At 35.3% G+C, this 24,386-nt stretch overlaps 1 protein-coding gene across 4 annotated transcripts in view; it reads right to left on the reverse strand.

The window, feature by feature from the left end:
• The window catches only part of NME7 (NME/NM23 family member 7), a 239,146-nt gene that overhangs the window by 102,976 nt on the left and 111,784 nt on the right, over positions 1-24,386 (reverse strand). For all 4 annotated transcript variants that reach the window (XM_070591547.1, XM_008534792.2, XM_070591548.1 and 1 more), the window contains exons 8-10: positions 16,015-16,079; positions 12,949-13,017; positions 6,216-6,317 (exon numbers count right to left, since the gene is read on the reverse strand). In XM_070591547.1, coding sequence (XP_070447648.1) covers positions 6,216-6,317; positions 12,949-13,017; positions 16,015-16,079 — 236 coding nt within the window. The remainder of the gene's footprint in view (positions 1-6,215; positions 6,318-12,948; positions 13,018-16,014; positions 16,080-24,386) is intronic.

Genomic DNA, 24,386 nt, shown 5'->3' on the forward strand with positions numbered 1-24,386 from the left:
CAGCCCCGTAGCCAAGTGGTTAAAGTTCCACACACTCCACTTCAGCAGCCCAGGTTTGTGGGTTCGGATCCCAGGCATAGACCTACTCCACTCACCAGCCGTGCTGTGGCACTGTCCCACATACAAAGTAGAGGAAGACTGGCACAGATGCTAGCTCAGGGTTAATCTTCCTCAAGCAAAAAAAAAAAAAAAAAAAAAGAGGAGGATTGGCAACAGATGTTAGCTCAGGGCAAATATTCCTCAGAAAGAAGTGTATCAAATCAACACATTGTATACCTTAAACTTACACATTATGTGTTAATTATATCTCAGTAACACTGGAAAAAAAGAATGCTCAGTATAATTTGCTTATAGTTATGAAATTTGGGCACACAACTGCAAATGATATAAAAATTGTTAAAAAATTATTTCATACTATAAGATGACATATAGCCAATCTAGTAAAATTATATCCTTGAAAAATTTTAATGACATGAGAAAACGCTCAATATTATATAGTTTATCATGAGCTAGAAAGCAGTATGTACACTTTGATCCCAATTTCATTTATAAAATTGGTAACTCTTGGTGATAGGATTATGGGCCACATTTTCTTTATTAAACTTTATTTCATTTCTAATTTTTCTACCATGGTCATATATTACTTTTACAAGCACAAGAAAAAAAACATTATTTAAAAAACACAAGTTCAGAAGAATAAAGTCTTGAAGGGAAGACAGGAGGGGAAGGATAAAGATCAGGTGGAGAGTTTTAAAAGAGGAGAAAAATACATTTCTTTGGGACTGGAATGAGGAGATGAGCACAAGTACAGAAATAAATAAATGTCATGAAGGTGGAAATTTAAGAGGTCCTATTTTTCTCTATGAAATAGGAGATAATGCTATCATTTTGCGGAGAGAAGGATGATTTGAAAAAGAGTTGGGGAAAATAATGAAGGTTTAAAAGAGCTATTATGAGAATTAGCAGAAAGAGAAGAATAGAGGAATGAAAAAAGATTTCTGGGGGGCACAATTGGCCCAGCTTTGTTTGGAGATCATAACGTCTATCAACATGAATCTAAACAACAGAATAACTCATCTCGTAGAACCTTTCAGTCCATGTATAAGAATGAGGTAGTCAGATGGTTGACTTGATCTAGGGTTAGTGTTTTCAGGGAGCGGCCAAAGGACAGAGAGTAAAGATCCTGAGAATGCTAATAAGAAGGATGATCAAAGAGACGAACAATGGTTCAAAGAGAAGGAAGTCAAAAAGTGGCAGTAGCGTCAGAAAATGGAAGGGTCCAAAACCTGGAGGTTTCACTCAAGTTAAAGATGCACTGTGAGGAGGATCAAGAGCCCAGGGGACCACAAAGCTATGACAGACATTACTATATTAGAGATTAAGTTTGCAGATGTATCTCTGCTCTCGATATCAACAAAATATAGAGGATGGCTGTGGAAGAAAGCTGAAAAGTAGAATGATTAAAGATAATTGACGGAAGGAGTCTATTGAGCTCTGAGGCCAAGTGTTGGGTGGATCTTTCATATGGATGTTCTTTTGCCCAAGTTGATGGTAAGAAGTGGCACGAAGAGAAGGACTATTATCAGGGTTTCAGTGAATGAAGGAACGTGACCAGGAAGTCAACAGATGACAGAAGCAACAGATAGCAGCTCCCAAGCATCTCTTCTCCAAGTTTACAACAATGTCCTACACAATTGTGAAAAAAGACTTGCATTTCAAAATACCACAGTACTTCTACTTTAGTCCTAAAATCAGTAAAGCCTACTAGACAATAGGTAAAATACCACTCTCACAATCAAATGAATGGAAAACGTCATTAAAATTTGAAGAGCTACTTTTTGTGTATGAAAATATTTGACTCAATTCAATCTGGAGATGGGGTAAAGGTTCCCAAAGTATGGGAGCAGATGAGGGTGGATGTTTGCTTGACAAAAAAAAAAAATCAGATTACCTTAAATAAGATCCTTTACATAAAATATTTCACAAACACATTTTTCACACCATAAAGGATATCTATGGCAGGTTATTTGGCTTGTCATACCAGCCAGTCCAAGAACAAATACATTCCGCATAATTTTTCCAGACAATTTACCACTTCTTTGGTAACTTTTTCAGTTTCCTAATAGCTCAGCAGGAAAACTGCCAAGCTACTCAACAGTGAAATTCTTCAGCTACAGTCTTCAGGTGCAATCAAAGCTGCTTCCAGAGGCAAATCTGAAAGAGGTTTGCTGCCTAAATGGACATATTTAACGCAAGTGATGGTGAGTGAACGCTCCTCTAATTGTAAAGAAACTTGTGATAATTTTTCTATTCTATGCAGTAGCCAACATTTTTCAAGCATCCTTATCAGAAAAATATGTATATACATCAGAATATGTATATATTTTTAATAGATTATATAAATGTACTTTTATCAGTCCATACATTAAATTTTATTACAACTTAATTTCTTTCTTACTTTTTACATAATAAATAAATAAAAATGGAACTGGAAAGTCTAATACTCCTCTACTCCCAGTGAACTGTCTTGTGCACCACTCCTCTTTGGAGAGCACTTCTAGAGAGACTGGAAGAAATTTTGTTCATACACAATGAGAGTTTCCCTACAGCTCTAAGACAACAGAGAAGAAGAATCCGCCAGTACACAGACATCAACGATGAAAGTGACGTCAATCTGCAACATACATAGTTACAAAGTGGTCTTCTGGTCACTGTTAGGCTGAAAGTTCTTTTGAATCAACTTAAAAAGTAGTTCTACATCTTGAAAAGAATAAAGAAAAAAGGATCCACTTTGGTAGATAAAATACCTTTAAATAATGAGTATCAGATTTTAGGTATGCATACAAGTATAGCCAGTCAATTCATTAATTCATCAAATACTAATTACATGGCCACTATATGCCAGGCATTCTTCCAAGCACTAATAATATTTACATGTATTGTAACTCAGGGTCTCTGTTTAGATATGGGAATGACCACGCAGTGAAGAAATAAATTTCTAAATTATTTTAATATAACACAATACCTGAATAGATTGGCATACCTGGCAGTTTAAAGTGAGATTGATATTTAACTATCATTTCTACCTCCCAGAGCTGAAGCATAAATTCCTCAAAGATAAGGACTGTATTTGTTTGATCATTAGTATAAACCTAGTGGCATTTACCACAGTGACAGGCATGTAGTAAGCATTCAATACCTATTTGCTGGAGGGGTGGCAGAAAAGGGAGAAATGAAGGGAGAAGAAGAAAATGAACCAAATGGAGTCTCAAATCAAACTGAAACAGCCATTTTACAGTCTCTAAAGTATAGTTTGACTATAACTACTAACGGTATTTCCTCTGATTTGAAAAGACCCATCAAAGGCACATGGCTCTGCTTGTAATTCTGTACCTGTACTTAGAAATTCAGGACCTAAGACTCAAGAGGAGAAACAGCCCAACATCACTCCCAACTCCTCATTTAAAAGTTAATTCACTTTCAAGTTTTATGATAAAATAAAAAGTATTTTTCTTATTATAAAAGTAATACAAGTACTTTAAAGAAAATTTTTAAAATATAGGAAAGTAGAACTTAACATTCATAATTCTACCACTCAAAGACAACCACTGTTAATAATTTATATGTTAAACTAGTACCAAATTTTAAAATCTCTGGGGTACAACTTTCTATAATGTGATAAGGGGCTCATAAATAACTAAAATTAAAAAAAAAAAAAAACAGGGTAATTTCAGCTATGCTTAATGAGGAAAGACTTAGGACCTTGAAAGAGTTTCCAAACTAAGCTCTCATAAGATTATGAGCTCCTTAAGGAAAGATACCTTGTTCTAGTCATCTTTATTATGGCCCAGCCATGGGACCAAGCAGTAAGCCTGTACATACTATTCCTTGCACAAATGTTCATTGATTAAATATCTAGGAATAAAGGGAATCAGCAAATTTTTATCATCAGAACTCATCCTTTATGATTACTCACCTGCTAACTCCCCAATGACCTCATCTTCTGTCATTCACTGCCTTGTACTTTAGCTACAGTAAAAATAAAGAGCTTGGGGCAGCCCAAAAGTGATGCTGTTTTTATACATCTATAACTTCAACTGCATCACTTCCAACCATCTTCATTTACCTAAGTTCTACTCATTCCTCACAATTCCTTTAGATGTCAGGTTCGTTAGGAAGTCTCCCCTGACCCTATCACCCATCCCCAGGCTGAGCTGAGTGCTATAGTTTGGGACTCCCATAGTCTCCAGTGCAAACATCTAGCAATACAATTGCCACAGAACGTGGAAACTGGCCACTTACATATTTTGTCCACTCATATACCGTAAGCTCTTTGAGGCTTCTGTCTTTACATTCACAAATACTAGCACAGATTCAATAAATATTTATTGAATGAACAAAAGAATGAACAAACTCATCTCATTCTTTTTTTGTTCTAGTTTTTATCTCTTTAATTCACCCCTGTTTGTTTGGCCAGTTGATCACTCACAACTTTAATTATCTTAAAAAACAAATGAACAAAAACTCCTCTTGGTCATCAAACAGAAAACAGATATAAAAATGTCCAACACCAAGATCTGCTTATTCATCTAGACTAAAAGTATCTCTTCCTAATTTCTTATGATTAATATTCAATAAACACTCAACATGATCACCACTTTCTTCTAATGTCCTCTATAGCAGAATCACATTTCAATAATCGCTCTTTTACAACATATAGTACTTATTTCTATTCTTCTTTCTCCCTGAAAACATATAAAGTAGGTCCTGCTGCCTCTTTCTCAACTGCTGTCATTAGGTCTGCTCCTTTCTGTTTTGAAAGTCCCTGCCTTTAATCTCTTCCAATTTAGTTCACTCTTGTTGCATCAAAGGGATAATTCAGTATACTCAAAATTAAGCTAAATGCAAGGAATTTCTATTTCCTACTATAAGGGATTCTAATTATACAGAATCCACTATTTTCAGACTGAGTTTTAAAGCAATGCATCCCATAATCATCTCTATTAGCATTCTCCACCTTATTTCCTCTAAGAAAATATATTTCCTCATGCTTCCACGTATCCATTTCCCATTGAAGCCAAGCAAATATTCTGGCTGTATACCAGAGCAAATTCGCAATTCCTTCATTGTTGCCTTTGTACATACTTTAAAGCTTTCTTATTCTCTTTGTGCCTTGATTTGCCGTTAAAATCCCTGTGTACATCTCTCTTCCTCTAACAAAATTTTCTCAATTACCTTCAGGTCATATTAGTTGCTCCTTTTACTAAACAACTTTTCAACATTTGTATTTTACCTTAACTAACAATATTTTAGTCCTTATTTGTGTGTTGCTCTGCAAGTGTTGTAAAAGGTCTTCACAGGTGTCTCTTTCTGTCTCTCGTCCATCATTGAGAAGAGCTGTACTTTTCTCCCCTACAGCGCTTACTCTAGCAGCAGTCTCATACAAGCTGATCTCTTAATAGGTGCTGTTAACTATCTTACATCGAAGGGAACGCAATAAATGTTGTCTAAATGGAATTGGCTGCTCATCTTCAATAAATTATTTACAAGTGACAGCGAAATAAATGAAAGAGAGTAAATTTGAATTATAGTTCATTTTTAAAATCAGTAATAGTTCCCATAATCCTACCCTGCTTAAAACATCTGTGTGGAGCTTTCCCATATGTATCCCAATACTACCCCTGCTTTCAACCCTGTGCCCATCTCTGCTCCCCTCACCACCAAATGTCCACTTGAAAACCAACCCAAATTGAAAGGTATACTAGAGAATATTGAGTTTCACATAAGTCTCACTGCCCGTATTTATTTCTGTATCTGGTATGAGGCCACAATATCAATATTCTTTACATTGAAAGCCTCATTTACAGCCGCCCCATGTCCAAGGATAATTAATGCCTTAGATAATTTCTATCAAAGAGCTGGACAAATTTACTTAACCAGACAAGTTAGCATGAAAAAAACAATAAAATAAAATAAAATGCTACAGTAAATGCTTCTGCCCATTCTATATTGTCACTAGGCAAATAAAAATTTCACTTTTTCTTTGAATATTACATAAAAAATAAATTATGTAAAATGCTATTTGGAATAAAAACTTTTGTCTATTATATTCACTTTTGCATTATTCCTTTTAAAGAACAAACTAAAACTATCAAACCTGTTAAGATAGTTAATGGATAAAACAAACTTCATTAATACGTTAAACAATAACTTACAGGATCAGCAGGTCCACAGAATTCTCGAAATGTCTTTGTAGGATTATTTTGTTGAATCTCTATAGCCACGCAAGGGCCAGAATACATTTCTGTCACCATCTCCTATAATGTATAACATACAAGTAAAAAAAAAAAAAATCAATGGAACTTAATAATCTTTTACTCCTCCTCTTTTAATTGTACCACTATTTTACTAATCTCAAAATATTAAGGTTATCTTTGACTTCTTCCCCACCTCTTCTACCCTGCATGCCAAGCAGTTCCCAAATTCTATTTTTCCTGCAAAAATACATTTTAGATATGTTCCCTCATCACCATTCCTACCACTGCCACCATTTTAATGTAATGCTTTGCCATTTGCCATTTCCACTATTTGAAATGATCTTCTAGCACATCTTCCTTTCATGGGGCTCTCTCCTCTTGCACACAGTACTATCAAACGAACATTTCTAAACATATACATTCGAAAATCTTCCTCCCAAAGAGACTTAAAAATCATAATGAGTTCCAGCAATGAGGAAAAATAGGGACCACATTTATTCTATTAAACATCTAGAAACTAGACAATATATTTGAAACAACAGTTTTCAGACCCTGGATGACAGGCAGCAAGGTACTACGATCCCCGAGAAAAGGGAAACATAAGGTAAGCTGTATGATTGCCCCATCTTACTGCCTGAGGGCAGTTTCCAGACAGCGGGACAGGAGAAGAAACACAACAGAGCCCAAAATTCTCAGTAAAAGAGACAAAAGTTGGGGTTCAGGGAGGTCAATGTAGCTAGAATCCGTAGGACAGAATACTAGGAGGTAGGAGGAGTAATAAGAGAGTAGTAGCTACAGGGATCTGCAGAGAAGTTCACTTGGGTGTTTGGCTGAGTCTGTGGATGTTTAGAGGAAACTACTGAAGGCCGAGAAAAGAACTACCAGAAAACAGTACATGAAACAATTCACAGAGAGGGCACAAGGCTGGGACAAGTTTGCATCTTTTTTTTTTTAAACTTAAGAAGAGACCCATGTTTATTATCTGATTTACATTTGACAAAGCAAAGGCAGGTGCACAAAGAGCTGTTTGACAGAGTCAAGCCCAGATATCCAACAGCAGTACTTCCCCGGCCACCCCAAGTTTGCACTTTTAAGAGCTGGAGTGAAAAGCCCTCATATGATACACAGGGCATCAGACGGAGTCCTCAGAAGGGGACTGCACCATCGTAGGTGGCCTAAATTAGCCTTAGATATGAGATGCTCTGTAGACATCCTATAAAGCTTAAAGGTAAGTCTTGAAACGGCCCTACTGATCCCAAGTTACTTAACTGAGCACCAGGACAAAGTCACTCTTCAAAGGAATATGACATACCATGTAACACTATACATTGACAATATCCAGCATCCAATAAAATTACCAGGCATGCAGAGAAGTAGGAAAATATGAACCATCACCAGAAGAAAGCTCAATAAACAGATACAGACCCAGCAACGACAGAAATGATATAGTTAGATAAGACTGTTTAAATAGCTGTTTATTGCCTTCTATAAATAATTATTTGTAGAATTATTTCCTTCTAAAAAAAACATGATGTAGAGAAAATTGATTTATAAAATATTTTAATCACATTTAATATTTATAAAATCAATTATAGTCATTTATGTTATGAATTTTTATTTATAAATATATTTATGAAAAACAATTTGTTATTACTTATAACTTTCTAGTTATTTATAAATATTATTTATATTTAATTATCTAAGTAGCATAACTATATAATATAAATATAATTATACACTATTCATAAAATCAATTATAGTTTACAGTTAAAGTAATTATATAATTATTTATTCTATAAGTTATTATTCTATAATTATAGAATTAATTGTAGAAGGTAAACATAGGAATGACACAGAGAAAATCAAAGATATTAAAAAGACCCAAATGGAACTTCTAGAGATGAAAACTACATCTGAATTGACAAGTACACTGGATGGGGTGAACAAGAGAAGGCGCTGCAGAAGAACAACGCATTGGAAGGCATGCAATAGAAACTATTCAAAAGCAAGCATGGAGAGGAACTTGAATCAAGGAAAGTGAAAAGACAAATGACCTGTGGGAAAATCTCAAGCTGTCTAATATATGTGTAATTGGAGTCCCAGAAGAAGAGAAGAAAGGGTGATGAACAGAAAAATATTTCTAGAATAAATTGCTAAAAAGTTTTCAAAATGGATGAAACCCATAAGCCTACATATCCAACCAAATCCAAGGAGGATAAATGTAAAGAAAAGTACAGTAAGGCACATTATAATCAAATTGGCTAAAAAACAAACAAAAACTCAGTTATAAATAGTAAAATCAGTAACAGAAAACTCTTAAAAAAAAAAGCAAAAAGAAAAAAAGGCATATAACAGTAGAACAAAGATAAAGATGAAAATAACAAAACAAAAACCTGTCAACCTGGAGTCCTATATGCAGGTAAGAAGATATTTTTCAAAATGAAGGAAAAATAACTTTTTCAGACAAACAAAATCTGAGAGAATTTACTACCAGCAGCCCTATACCATAGGAAATGTTAAAGGAAGTTCTTCAGATGGAAGGAAAATAATACCAGGAAAAAATACGGATTTGCATAATATAAAATACATTTTTTCTTTTCTAGTTGCTGTGAAAGGTAATTATTTGCAGCAAAAATATTAAAAGTGTATTGCAGGGTTTATAACATATAGAGAAGTAAAAGGTCTGCCAACAACAGCATAGGGAATAGGAGGGGAAATGGAAGTAGATTATTTTAAGGTTCTAACTCCACATGTGAAGTAGTATAACGAAAACCATGGTCAAAGCAAAGTGCCCCTCGTAGTGTCTGGAATACTCAATGAATGTACTTCTCTTCCCCTTAAGTGAGGAAGAAAACTTCAGGCAGAAGTGAAAACAAATACAAAGACTTTGAGGCAGAAGTATAGGTGGGGGGTCTATGAAGACCAGTAAAGAAGCCAGGATGTTAGGAGCTGAGGGAGACTGTAGGAAAGCAGCAAGAGATGTGGACGATCACGGAGGGCCATTTGAATGACTTTGGAGGGTTTATGATACACAATGTCAAAGTAAAATAAAGATAGTTTATTACAGAACATTCAAATATTAATCCCAACTCAGTCATCACATCCACTAGAAATGCCAGAAGTTAAAAGAGAAGAGAAAGGACTTCATAATTAATATGGTACACAGAACCCTACTCATTAGAAGCCCTAGATGTATTCCCTTGAAGTCAGTTTGCTATTTCACAAAGGTCATCAGTAATTTATTTTTTATGGATAATTATGTTGAGGCTGATTTTCTGTACTGCCTACACATAAATGTCAAGAGGCAAGTTCTCAGTAGGGGTAGAAGACCTGAACACATTATCCAAAAAGAGAGGGTTGAGTTTTGTCTCCTTTCTTTCGTTTGTCTCTCTTTCTCTCTCTTTTTCAGTGTTAATAACAAATACCATTAAAAATAGAAACGTAAAGGGCTGCACAAAATGAAAAGAAAAAACATGTTGAAAAAAGGGCTCCATCAAAAGCGTAACATACTCCTTAAAAAAAGGACTCATCAGTTCATTCTCAAGTCACCTAGGTTTTTAATTAAGTAAAAAATTATCAAAAAAAAGAATCTGTTTCCTCCACAGCCCCTGAGTACTCTCCTCAGGCAGCTGCACTGGAACCATTTGATTTAATGTCTATCCTCACCAGAACACAAGCTCCATGAACGCAGGTAGTGCGCTTTTTTGTTGTTCATCTCTACATCCCTGTATCCAACACATTGCCTGGCACATAGTCGGTACTCAATGTATGTGTGGTAAATAACTGGACCATGATTACACTATGAGACAGAAATTATTACCTTTTCATGATTGCAAATGCTGAGGCAGCAAATATACGTGTAAATGATCAAGATGGAATCTACTACAGAGAATTATATCAGATATAATAATAATAGTAATACTAACAATAGCTAATATTTGTGGAGTACTCTCAATATGTGAGACTGCTTTACATTATCTCATTTGAAGAAAATGAAATGCTGCATACCACTATGCAGCATTCCATTCTATAAAATCGAAATAATGCTACTACTTCTCATTTTATAGATGGGTAAACTAAGGCTCAAAGAAGGTAAATAACTTGTCTATGGTCACAAAACTGGTGGATTTGGGATTTAAACCAAGCATCTCACTCCACAAGCAAAAAAAAGGAAAGGTCTACAGTTTGAAGCAAGTAATGTGGGAAACCCTAGAACCAGAGTTGAGTTACCAAACAATGTCTGTACAACAATGTCAGTGACACTGTACTAGTTCACACTCTATATGCTACATTTAAGAGGATCATTTCACACCCTTACACCAACATATCTTTAAATTTAGCATAATAAAATGGATGGAACCATTAATATGATCTTATAGCTTATCATCTACTTTAGAAATAAAAATCTGAAGACAAGGTGGGTAAAGTCTTGTACCAAAAGTCAGAGTAAGAATCATGTTTTTGTCCCATTAGACTATATTGCCTCTTACGATTATTTTTACAGGCCCTACTTCATAGTTGGATAAACCTCCTACAATTAAGTGGTATGCAGCATTTAAAAATTTACCTCTTCTTTGAACTTAAACTCAAGTCCTGGATATTAACTATCATGAGGAAGAAGAGGCCCATCAGGAAACACAATCACAACAGCAAGTGACCCTCAGGATTTGCTGACATTAAAGAATGATTTAATGATTTTGCTACTGTCATTCAAGATTTCTTAGGGGAAATGACACATCTATGCAGTGATTTTTATCCTTGCCTCCAGAATCCCAAGATCCAAAAATCAGAAGAGTAAAGGAGTATTACACAAAAAGAAATCACATGTATGGTATTTTTAAAGCACAAAATAGGAGACTTATTAAAAGTTAGAGATGAGGTTTTTTTTCAAAAAGTTGCTTTCCAAAGGGAAATATGGCCTAACTCAGATATACACACAAAACACTAGTGCCCTCAACTACTATTTGTTATCAAATTCAATACTACATGATAGTGTATGAACATATGACTAAACATCAAGGCTGCTGTGGGATATGTCTCCATGAGTTTATCTTACATACAAAAAAATTATAATATAACGTGAATTAATGAAAGTGGCTGCTTTTAACCATATTTTTTTTAAATCAAATTGAATAAAAGAAAATGTATAAAAGAAAGATTTAAGAAATGGAAAAATGTTGTGACTGGTTGAATAACTGATGTTAAGAAAAGTACACATTTTAAAACCTTCTTCCATTTAAGAAAAGAAAAGGCATAACTTTAAAGTGAAGAAGCTGGTAAGATTAAAGTTCGATAAGCTATAACAAAAGGAAAAACACTCTGGTTCCCCTTAAGAAGGGTGGAACACTACCAGCATGCCAAATGCAAAATAGAGTATTTCACTACTGGTGAGCTAAATAAGATGTAGAGCTAAATAAAATGAAGGCTCAGGCCAGTTCCTGGACCAATATGTCACTGACTAATTGCTGGAGGAACTCAAGGGTGGGTTTGGAAGTATTTAACTGTTTTCCAAATTTCCTTTCTCCTTTTGTTATCTTAAGGAGATGCAATCACCAACCACCCAGACAGACCAAGCCTCAGCATGAGAGCTACACCTATGACCTTTGCCTTATTTTTAATGCTAAGATCTCTCCAGGAGGAGCTTAGGCCTTATTACCATAACCTGCAGTATATGTGGAAGCATCTTTTCCAGCTGAGCCTGTGCAAGCAAATACCCATCTCTCCCTTTTGAAGATTCATTCCCCATCTGAAATAAAAGGTCCCTGCTCCCCTTTGTTCAGGGAAAGCCGTGACTTTGGAAATGATTCTGTGTGGTCTCCTATTTGCTGCAAATATACTTGACTTTGTGAGACAACTACTTCTGGTGGAGAGTCTGAGTTAACTTGCCAGGAGGTGAACACACAGTGGCTTCGGTAACAAGTGCGTTTTTCTTTTTTTAAGGTAGATTGGAAGGAAAGGGCACCGAGACGTGAGGAGAGGGGACTCCAGTCTCATTGTCAGGAATAGGGAACTTTATGCAAAAAGAAAAGCCAAAACTCTCTATAAAACAACATGGGTGATGAGGCAGGCCACCAGCATAAATGTATCTAAGATACCTTGATAAAGATGGCAAGGAAACTGACTTTGATTAAATATCTACTATGTGTTATTTTAAGGAACAAGATTTGGCTCGTTTGAATGCAGTCATTTGTTTTCGAGAACGTATTTCATTGCCCTCTGAACAAATCCCTTTAAGTCTTATTTCTTCAGGCTCAGCCACATTTTCAGATGAATCTATCTGCACTTGTGTCATTGAAGTAGCTATGAAGTACTGCTATGGAGTTATAGGATAATGTTAAGAACGATTTGCTTTATCCTCTGAAAGTATTTTGGACAGTCTTCCACTCTGTGAATATTGTAAACTTCATATATAACATCAACATGTGTCAATATGTCAGCAAGCCTTTTTTTTCTTTTTCGCATTCCTGTATATTTTGTTTCATAAATTAAACAATTTCATATTTTTAAAACTCATCCACTGGCTCTCAGGGATAAGAATGCCTCAATCACTGGGTATGATAAGCTGGCAACTGGAACAATCACAAATACTTTAAGGAATACTTTCATGATTATAAATTATACTGAGATCTCTAAGATATGAGAGCACAAATTGTTTTCAGTACCAATGCTTTACTTTTAATCTGATACTTACGTTATACTCAGATACTACTCCTTTATAAACTTCATAAAACTCTTCAACATTAACCCGATCCATGTTGAACTATATTTAAAAAATAATAAGAAGCAGCCAATCAACAAAAGAGAACAAAATGAGCCACACTTAGTACTCAAAATTTATGATTTCTTGGGTATATTTTCTTTACTTTAAAATGTAAACCTTGCATAAATTAAACACTCTGAAGAAAAAATGTTATTAAAGATCAGCTCATCAATAATAAAAATGTGTAACATTTATTGAGTACTTAAGGTGTCAAGCATTGTTCTAGGTCCTGTACATGCATCATCTCACTGCACCCCCACAACAACCCTACGACAGAAGCAGTATCAGTAGTGTTAATAGCCCCAGTTTACAGATGAGGCTAAGACTCTACCTCTCTCTGAATAAAACCTCATTCTTGATACAAAAAAAAGACATACACAGTGTAATGCTGTTTACTGATAGATCAGTGTCACAACAAAGAAATATTACTAAATAAAAGTACTTCAGATTCGTATTTCAGATTTGTAAAAGGTGCTGAAAATAATACCCTTCTCCTCACAGGCATTCAGAAAAATCCTTAGTTAGTCTGGTTCATAATAAAGCACTTATACAAGTCATCTGGAATTCCTACTACTCTTCAAAAAGAATTGTAAGACTATGCTCACAAGATAAGCCCATAAAGATTCATCCTTATCCAGACTGGATTCAAACTTAGTTAGAAATAAAGTTTCATTAAGTTCTAGAGTCTCAAGAACTAAAACCTTAATTTTTTAAAAAATAGCCTCAGAATTTCCAATCTATTTTCCCCCTTACTTTCCTTCTTTATTGTTGCCAGGATTGAAGATCCCTGAGGAATTTATGCCTACTCAGACAATAATTCAAACTAGGAGGATTTATTTTCATAGGCAACATAACTATCACAGAGAGGGAATTTTGTTTGATTTCAGTTTTATCCTGTTGACAAATAAAAATGGCAAGTAATAGGATATATTGGAGTACATGAGGAAGCCATTTGGTGTAAACCTAATTCGACCTGACCTTGTCTTTCCAAAAGGGCCTGACCAAGGCCTTTGAGCATGCATTGTATATCTGCTTTAGAGATTCCCCATGGCAAGAACAAAGGCCCTTGACATAAAGGTGTAACTTCCCTCCCCCTCCCAACGTTGGCATTTCTTTAAGGATTAAGCATCTTTCCTTAGGCTAGAAACTGATTGCTGCTGCCTCACCTGTGACCACCCAGCTTAAGACAATAGACTTGCCTCCTGCTACGCCTGCCCACCGAGAGAGCAGACCCACTACCTGCTGTGTCCATCAAGTGCTGTGCTGACAGGGCAATCTTGTGACTATCGTGGGACATTTCAATCATATGTGAAATGTCCCGTGTGGGGGTATATAACCACTCTGTATACCTCACTTCCTTGGTGCCCTTTCTTCCTTCGGGAAGAAAGGCCCCGGGCCATGGTCCTCAGATTTCAGCTCAGAATAAACTCACCCAAATTTTCATTTATAGATTGGTTATGGATTATTTTTGTCGACACTGTAAATTGCATTATTTACTTGTTATAATACAATGTGTATTATTAATACAACAAAATAATAACAGAACATATAATTTATTAAGTACTTAGCAATTTGCCCTGGAAATTCTATACAAGGCATTGTGTAGGGTTATCGCACTTCATCCACAAAATAATTCATTGAGGCAAATAATAATGTTCTCATTCCCTAGCTGAGAAAACTAAAGATAAGAATGCTTAAAATTTGGCCAAGGTCACAGACCTAGAAAGTAGCTGACCCATGATTCAGAAACAAAGCTTTCTGACTCTAAAAATCAATGTCTGCAATTGCCACTAAACTACCATGCCTCAACCAGAGGTTCGATTAATTCTTTTTTTATTATTCTTGTTTTTACTGAGCACCTATTATGGCCAATCACTAGGTTGTAGGCCTAGAGTTAGATGTTTAAATGTTTAAATCTAAAATTTCCACAATGAATATTATTTAAGTAGGCTTACTTTCTACAATCCTGTGAATACGTCACCAAACTAACACTTTGAGAACGTTTGGCTAACAATTTCTTTATAGTCCTAGGTAACATTCTTCAAATATCAACTTCCTCATCAATCTCCAAGTTGCGCCTGATGACTTTGCAAACTAGTTCATATTTCTGACCTTTTTTGACTTACGGGCAGTCCCACCAATCAGGGACACAAAACAGGCAGAACCCCAATTAGTGCCCTGACCTCTGATTTCAGATGATCCTAAGACTTCACAAAAATCAAAAGCAGTTCCTTTTCAGAAAAAAGAGCACATAAATTTCACTGGTAAGAAAGTTCTCGGCTTCAAAATCAATTTTTCCCTATCATAACAGCATAAAGTTGCTGGTTTTCAAACATTGTAATTTTACCCAATTCTCATCAAATGCACTGGTGAGTACAGCACAAAGGTATGAGCCCTGCAGAAAAGGACACTGTTTCTTCAAAGGAATGTTTCCCGGAAACGTGTCCACAGGGCAGTTGCGAATGATGGTAGGCTCCGGACACCCAGTGGTGTGACTGCCAACAGAGGGACGGAAACATGCTAACCCCAAAGAAGGTCCTAAGGGAATGTCCAGAAGGCTGCAAAGGGCCCTGGGCAGGGACAACATCTGAACTGATTCGCTTCCTCCATTCTCTTGTTAGTCACGAATCCAGACAACAGAAAACTCATTATAACTACTCACCTTAATTCTATTTTGTGTTTGTAAGAACTAAATACATTATTTTGGTCTGAATTTATTTTGCAGCTAAAGTTCCAGGAATTGTATAAACCTACCTTATAAGCTTAAATTAGGTGTACCATTTGAATATTAGTTCTCTCCGTGAAAGATGACATGGGTAAAATCATTTGAAAAACATTTTTTATTATAAGGTTATCAAGCTCAGTAAATATATCTTTGCATTTTGAATGTGTTGAGTTCTAGAGTGCACACAGAAAATTCAATGTAAAACATTTTAAAGCATACTTCAAAAAAAACACAATTCCTCAATAAGTTATGACTCATCGCAAACTACTTACCATCTGCATAGCTGAGATTTCAAAACCTGCATCTCGGATAGCCATCAGGATCTTCCCCAGCAGTCCTGAAAATACAGAACAAGTGGGTGCAAAAATACAAAATTTCTAAGGCATTTTAGTTTCTTAGAAATGCAAATTTTCTACATCAAAGTACTTTGCTTACACTCTATACGAAGAAACCCCACATTTCTGCAGGGAAACTAAATCCCTAATACTGAGCATTGCATGTATTTACTTAGTAAGAGCTTCAGGAATATCAACAACAATCCTGAAGATTAAAAACTTTTAAGGGAAATTTTTCCTTTAAGGCCCCTGAGTCTAGTGATACAGAGCACATAAAAGTCAAACAAAACAATGTCAAAAAACAATTAAATGCCAAAGTACCAGATACAGAAGGAGTTCAAAGGAGGAGTTCAAAGCAGGAGAAAGATCAGATTAAAATTGAAGAGGTGGCCAGAAGTTTCAAGGGAAAATGAGAGCATGAACTGGTGGTCTTCAGAGGTTTTAGATAGATGGGATTATATAGGGACAGAGATAGAAAGGAAGACAAGCACAGATCTGGGAAAATGTGAGCATGTACACATTGACTTAGTGTTAAAAAAAAAAACCACAAAAGCTGAAAAAGAAAAGAGATTTAATCCGAATTGATGATGGCCTTGGGTGTCAACATGAGGAATTAGGTCTTTTTCCCACAGATCAGTGACTTTTATAGTGGGGTCTGTAGACTCTGGGTGTCTGAGTCTGATTTTGAGATTCCGTTAGTTTGGCACAAAATCTTCTAAGTTTCTTTTTTTCAAGTGAACTAAAATTCTCTGTCTCCCCCCCACCCCAATATTCTAGATCATCTGGATGCTTACTTTGTAACCCCAAGTCACCAAGTAGTATCAGTGCCTGAATATGCATTTTTATTTACTCTCTTACTGCAGTCAAGTAGTACTATTTTAATTCCAGCAGGCTGAGGGATGGAAAAAGAAGAGGAGGACAGACCTATTTCTCAAATGATACATTTGTACCAAGTGAAGGCCAAATGATATCATAGTATACTATAGAGACAAAGGCTTCTCAGAAGTTTGAAGAATAGAGCAGGCCCATGCTGAACTCAGAGCAGTCTGTACAACATTCATGTTGAGCTTGGTAATTTAGTTTTGCAAATATCCTTTGCCACATTAATTTGTTAACTTAAATTTTATCCATTTTATAGTTTTGTTTGTAATGAATTCGTAAATTGTCTTAGTTATACAGTTGTATGTGCAAAAGAGCATGTTTAGTTTTATCTTTGGACATATTTAAGTTGCATTATAATTAAAATAATTTATGTCAACACTGGGATTCCATCAGAATATTTTTACTCCAAAAGGAAACACTGTCAAAAGAAATGGAGAGTCACTGAAAACGTTGAACAGGAGAGTACAGGACAAAAGTAATGTTTTAGGAAGATGACTAATGTAATAATGACGGGCAAGCTGGTCTGAAGAAAGGAACAAGGCATAGTAAGAAGAGCAAAGGCTTTGTGGAATCAGCTAGCATCCCAACTGGACTTGGACGGCGGCAGACAAAGAGAGAAGTAACGAATTTACTACATTTCCAAACAAGAAGTAACAGGACGAAACTGGACACCGAGTGTGAAGATGAAAGAACAAAGGTTGTGTCTCTGTTGACTGGAAGAACGATAGCACCTTTAAGAAAAAAAACACCAAATTAAGGAAAACGGCATTGAATTATTTTGCACATAGAAACAGAATTTTAGAGCAGATCACTGATCAGCATTTGAGGAGACAGCATATCCAATGACTGAAAAAAATCATCAAAGAATGAATGAACAAACTCCTTACACAAAATTAGTGATATGGGATTGCACTCCAATAGCTAGAGAGATGTAATGAGGGGTACAGAGAGGTTAGAGCTGAAATGATGAGAATGGATGACTGCTTGTTTAACAAAAAGAAGGGCCAAAGCAAAAAAGAGCTGACAGGAGTGAGTTTTGAGAAAATATCTGAAGTTTGGAGATTGAAGAATGAAAATTAATAAAGAAAGATATGTAAAAGGAGATGTGCAAGAGAATAAAGAATAAAAATACTACAGTAGTTTCACAATATCAAATGCAGAAGGAAATTTTTAGAATATAGGGATAGTCAAGAACTAAAGGAGATCAAAGACCCTGGGACCAGAGATAAAGCCTTTGGCTTAAGCAACATGGTCTGCTGATATTAAAGACATTTGAGAAAGTTTTGTCAACAGAGTGTTAGGAAAGAGAAATTAGATAGTCTCCTAGAAATCTGTAACAAAGACTCAGATGACATTGGATATGGGACCGTTAACCAAAATTCCACATCTTTTATCGACAGGAAAAATATAGCCAGGAGTTAGGAAGGAAAAAAGTAAATTAACAATTATTGGGTGCTGAGCTCTTTCATATGAAATTATCCATTTAATCCTTAAGGAAATACTTTCAAACTGGGGCTACTATCCCACTGTAAAGATATGAATATATCAAGGTTTAAGGACGATAAATAACTTGCCTAAAATCACAAAGTTATTGGGTCTCTAAATCTCACTGTCTTTCTACAAGTTTTAATAAGAAAAAGGGATGCATTTGTGGAAATCTGATACATAAAATTCACTAGACATTATCTGTAAGGCAAGGACCATGTTCATCTTAGTAGTCATTGTACCTCCAGTGCCTGGCATAGTGTCTGGTATGTAGCAGGTGTTCAATAAATAGTTTGCTAAATTATAAAATTAATAAAAGGAATAACCAAAGAAACATATAATCATAGCTCTGCTTAATGCAAGTCTAAGGAATTCTAAGGTTCTTCAGAGCACAATTTGAAAACACTGGCAAACTGTAAAGAGGTAATTAAAGTTAGAGAAAGGAAAAAGACTTACTAAAAAATATTGGCTTAATGATTTGAGAAAAAAATTTCATACTTAATTCATGTCATATGCAAACTAATCCAAAATTAATTTAAAGCAAATGTAAAAAAATAAAGGCAGTTGAGTAGAAAAACACATAAGTGACTATTTTCCTCTCATGATAAAAGTAGCCTTTTCAAATATAAGCAGCAAAAAAAAAAAGAGAGCTCTGTTTCTGCTATGGCTGAGTAGCTCCTTTTGGAACAACCTTCTCACAGATAACTACAAACTCTAGAAAAAACATAAAAACACAATTACCTGGAAGCACTGAGTGGGTTCCCTGTTTTTACGGTGTTTAGCCTGGGGGAAAACCAGTCTGCAAGGAAACTCTGATTGAAAATCCACATAATTAGAAAGCTTAAAGAACTAAAAGATAAGAGTTTTGGAACCACAGCCACTGGAAAGTGAGTACATAGATACTCCCATAAAAAACAAGAGCCAAAGAAGGAAGCCTGAATTCTGTGTATAAGCTTTGCTCAAATCTTGGGAAAACTGAAGCATTCATGTATGCAGCAGACTCCAAGAAGGGCAGCTAAGATTAAAAGAAACGAACTGAGCTTTGAGTTACCGCCTCCTAAAGTAGAAACAGAGATTACCTGATCAATTTAGCAAGTTTACTGCTAAATCCTGCTTGCATTTAAACTATCAATATACGTTAGAATAAGATGACAAATTCCAGAATTTCTACACTATTTCATTCACAATGTTCAGGATTCTATCCAAAAGTATTTGATACATGAGGAAACAGAAAAACACGACCTACTGACATGACAAAAGGGAATCAATGAAAAGCTTACCCTGGATGACACAGATGTTAGAATTAAGAAAGAAAGATTTAAAAATTACTTTCATAAATGCTTAATGAATGAAAAATATGCTCAAAATAAATGAAATGATAGTAAATCTCAAAAAAGAAATAAAAACTGTAAAAAAGAATAAAATGGAAGTAATAAAACCAAAAACTACATCTGAACTACAAAATTCACAGTAGAGACTTAGCAGAATAGGCATAAGAGTAGAGAGAGTCAGTGAATCCAAAGAGAGATCAACAGAAATTATCCAACTTCAAGAAAGAAGAGAAAATACTTGAAAAACAATGAATAGTAGCAGAGTGAAACAACACCAAAAAGTCTAACATACATGTAATTGGAGTCTAAAGTAAGACAGAAAATATGTAGAGATAATGGCTGAATTTTTTTCTAAATTTTGGTGAAAGTCATAAATTTAGATTCAAAAGGCCAACAAATCTCCACCAGGATTCCTTTTTTTTTTTCCTAAAGAAAACAACTGGGCTGTTTATATAATCCAGCTGCTGAACATCAAAAATAAAGTGACCATCTCAAAAGCAACCAGAGAAAGATGACACATTGTACATAGGAAATAACAATTTCAATGACTACTGACTTTTCATAAGAAAAATGGACGCCAATGGACAGCTGAACATTTTTAATGTACTAAAAGAAAAATAAAAACAGTCAACTTGAAATTCTCTGTCCAGCACAAAATCCTTCAGGAATGACAGTAAAATAAAGACATTTTGAAATAAAAGAAAACTAAAGGAATTTGTTGTCAGCAAACCCATACTTCAAGAAACGTTAAAGGAAGTTATTTAAGCTGAAGGGAAATGAAACAAGATGGAATTAAGATCTTCAGGAAGAAATGACAAGCATAGTTAAAGGTAAATACGTGGGTAAATACAACAGACTATTTTTTCCTCTTAATTTCTTTAAAATACATATACTCAGTTAAAGCAAAAATTGTATTGTATTGTAATTGTATTACAACTAAATTGTACTGTAAATTCTAAAATGTATGTACATGTAATATATATATCAGAAATCTAGCATAAACCTGGTTAGAGAGAGTAAATGGACTGACACAATTAAACAATTTCCACATTTTATGTGAAGTGGTACAACATCAAGTCTAAAAGAAAGATTGTGAAAATTAAGTCTGTGTATTTTAATCCTTTGAACAGTGATTATCAAAGAATAGTCCTCAAACAAGCAGCATCATCACCTGGGAACTTGTCAGAAACGCAAATTCTCAGGACCAACACTAGACCCACTGAATCAGAAACGTAGCGGATGGAGACCAAAAAGCACTGTTTTAACAGACCCTCCATGTGATTCTGTTACACACTAAAGTTTGAGAATCATAGTCCTTGAGTAACCACTAAAAAGAATAAAAGAAAAGATATATACCTAAAAGGCCAATGAATAAGTTAAAATGGGATTCTTAGAAATATCTAATTAATCCAACAGAAGGAAGAAAAGGAAAGGAACAAAAGAAGGGAGAAGAATAGAAAATAAATAGTAAAAAAGTAAACCTAAAAAAATCTATTAATAATTACATTAAATGTCAGTGGACTAAAAATTCCGATTTAAAGGCAGAAATTTTAGATTAATTAATAAAACAGGATCCAATTATATACTATCTACAGGAAACCAATTTTAAATATAAAGACACAGGTATGTTGAAAATAGATAGATGGAAAAAGATGTACCATGCAAACAATAAGTATAAGAAAGCTGGAGTAGTTATATTAATTTTATATTAAGTAGAATTTATGACAAAGAGAATTACCAGAGATAAATGTCCCAAGAGGCATTGGGAGATGGTACTTTAGACAGAGAGCTGGAGGAAAATGAGTGTTCACAGCAAAAAGAGCACTGACCAAAGGTACAGAAATGTAAAATAGCAAGGTTCCTTTGGTCGAGGGGACATGAAACGTAAGAGAATGTAGGAGAGTTGGCAGAAGCCATATGACGGAAGTTTTGGACCACATACAGAGGTTTGGATTTTATTCTAAGGCCAGAAGTTCTCATAACTTTTTGGTGTCATGGACCCCTTAACTCTTAGAAATTATTGAAAACTGTAAAAAGCTTTTATTTATACAAGTATACCTATCAATGTTATATTAGAAAACAAATTTTAAAATATTTATTAATTCAAATACAACAAATTCTTTACATGTTAACATAAACACCATTTTTGTGAGAAAAATAACTATATTTTCCAAAAAACAAATTAGTGAGAAGAGTGGCTTTGTTTTATATTTTTAAAAATCTCTTTAATGTCTAACTTCATGGAAAGCAGCCGCACTCTCACATCTGCTTCAACCTTCAATCTGCTGCTGTGTGTTGTTTTGGTTAAAGTACAGTGGAGTATTTTAATAACTTTTAATATAAGTATATAGTCTTTAGTTGACAAATGGTAGTTTCTTAAAAGCACATTGCAATACATAATTTCCAACTTCTTACCAATGAACTTTTTTTTACCTTGTTACGTTCAAATCCATTGGTCTATCTTGTACTGTGAATGAATCTTTCGCCCATGCACGATTTCGTAACGTCACACATTGATCATTTGGAAAACATCAGTTCACGGAGTTCTGCAGATCTGCCAAATGCTGACTCATCTCATTACACCACACCAAAAAGACCGCATTTGTCAATGCCACTACCAACTCCACCAGAATAGTCTGTCAGTACTGGGAAGCTGTCAAGCGCAAGGTGGTGAACACAGTTTGCTAAGATTCTAATTTTTATTTGTAATTTTATCTTTTGGATTTTTATCTCTGGCAACAACTATTGTCAGATGTCATTTCTTTGAAATGACAAGCTTACTTAATTTGAAAAAAAATAAATGCCTGCCAAATACCCAAGTCTGAATAAACATAGTTTATCTGTCAGTCATTCTTTCAAGTAAAATGGTATCCCATGAAAAAGGCATCTAGCTGAGCTTACAATTCAAGCAATTGTACCCGTGCCTTCCCTAAAGGCAGCGTTCTATTTCAGTACGGAGTAAAAGTGCTTTGTGTATACTTCGCATTTCTTCACAGAGAAGATTAAAAAGGCCTATACTTGAGGGTCAAAAATTTATAAAATTAGTGATTTTTACTGCTTCTTGTCCGGTGAAAGTGGCTTTTTTTTTTTTCTGCAAGCCTATGATGGTTAAAAATACATTAACTACTAGTAGAGTTTGCTGCCACTATCTGGATTTGTGCTAAGGCACCAGCAGTGTTCCCTACCATAGTTTGTGCACCATCAATGCAAATGTTAACACATTTTAAAAGGCAAATAAACTCTTAGCATTATTATGAGAATAGATTTGATCTGAAGGATATCTAAAAGGTCTTACTATAACCAAGGAAATTCTTTTACATGATTACATAAGAATCCTGATCTAAATATCAAAGTAGTATCAAGCCCTATGCATTATAATCTTTATCTATTATAAAATCTGTAATTGCATTTAACTATGCCCTGTGGAACATATCAATTGAACAGAATAATTCTATTCAAAGAAACACCAAAAAAAGTTATAATCCAAGGAACATTGCCATTCTGCCAAGAACAGTCAGACACGAGTCAAGGATATTGCTTTTTTATATTCAGTTGGTTATGTGTGGAGGGAGCATAGAAGGCATTTAAGAAACCTGTTCTGTGTTTAACAGCTTGAAACAACAAACTGTCAATAATCATATGTCCTTTACTTTGTTCCAGATAGAAAATGTTCATGTGACTGAACAAATGACAATAACTATGTAAATGAAGTAGCAAACAAATAAAAAGTAAAATTGCATGCCACGCAGAGTTCAAGTGGGTCACATAAAGAGGACAGCTTGCTTTATTTGGCTGATGTTTGCATAGCTGATTTGCTTTTATAATGGTTTGCTTATAGCTCCATGAACACTACCTCTTATATGTTTGAATGTCAAATCACCTCTCCATCTCCTCCCAGTGCCTCGATTTATATCCTTATACTTTTCACTTGGATTGTTCAAAGCCTCTTTATAAGTGGCCACTCTGGATCTAATCAACAATATCAGACACCTATTGCTTTGTCCTTATAAAAGCTCTTGCTTCTTCTAGGATCAGGAGCACCGTATCCTCTATCAGGAAAATTCATCCCACAAGCCACTTGATTGAAAGGGGAGCTGCGATCCTCTATGTGACCCTATAATCATGGCTTCAGTGAGTGGTCAAGTGGGCACGAGACCTAAACAGGGTCAATCTTAGCACTCTGCTTCCTAGGCCATTCACCTAGGATGGGCCTATAATTGGCATAAGCCAATCAGAGTCCTTCCCTGGGAATTTTTTAGCTAGAATCAGGAAAAAAAAGCACTCTTTTCACTGTTTATAAGTATATGTGCCCTGCACTGCTGGCAACCTCCCCCTCTCCCAAAGTGCTGGGAAAAGCTTACCTAAAACCAGACAGCTGACAGTCAAGAGAAGCAAATATGAAAGACAGAGAGAACAGAGATACTGACCGAGTCTTCATCCAGAGTCCTCCCTAAGCCCAGCTCGACCCCTGTCCTCCTTGCAGCAGTGTGATTGAATGAGACAGTATTAGGGAATTCAAGTTGGGTTTCTATCAGTTGCATAAATAGCGTCCTCATGAAGCCACCTCATTCATAGAGGAGGCAACGTACTGCAGCCTGGGAAGACAGGTTG

The sequence above is a fragment of the Equus przewalskii genome, chromosome 23, assembly GCF_037783145.1.
Source record: "Equus przewalskii isolate Varuska chromosome 23, EquPr2, whole genome shotgun sequence".
Taxonomy (NCBI): domain Eukaryota; kingdom Metazoa; phylum Chordata; class Mammalia; order Perissodactyla; family Equidae; genus Equus; species Equus przewalskii.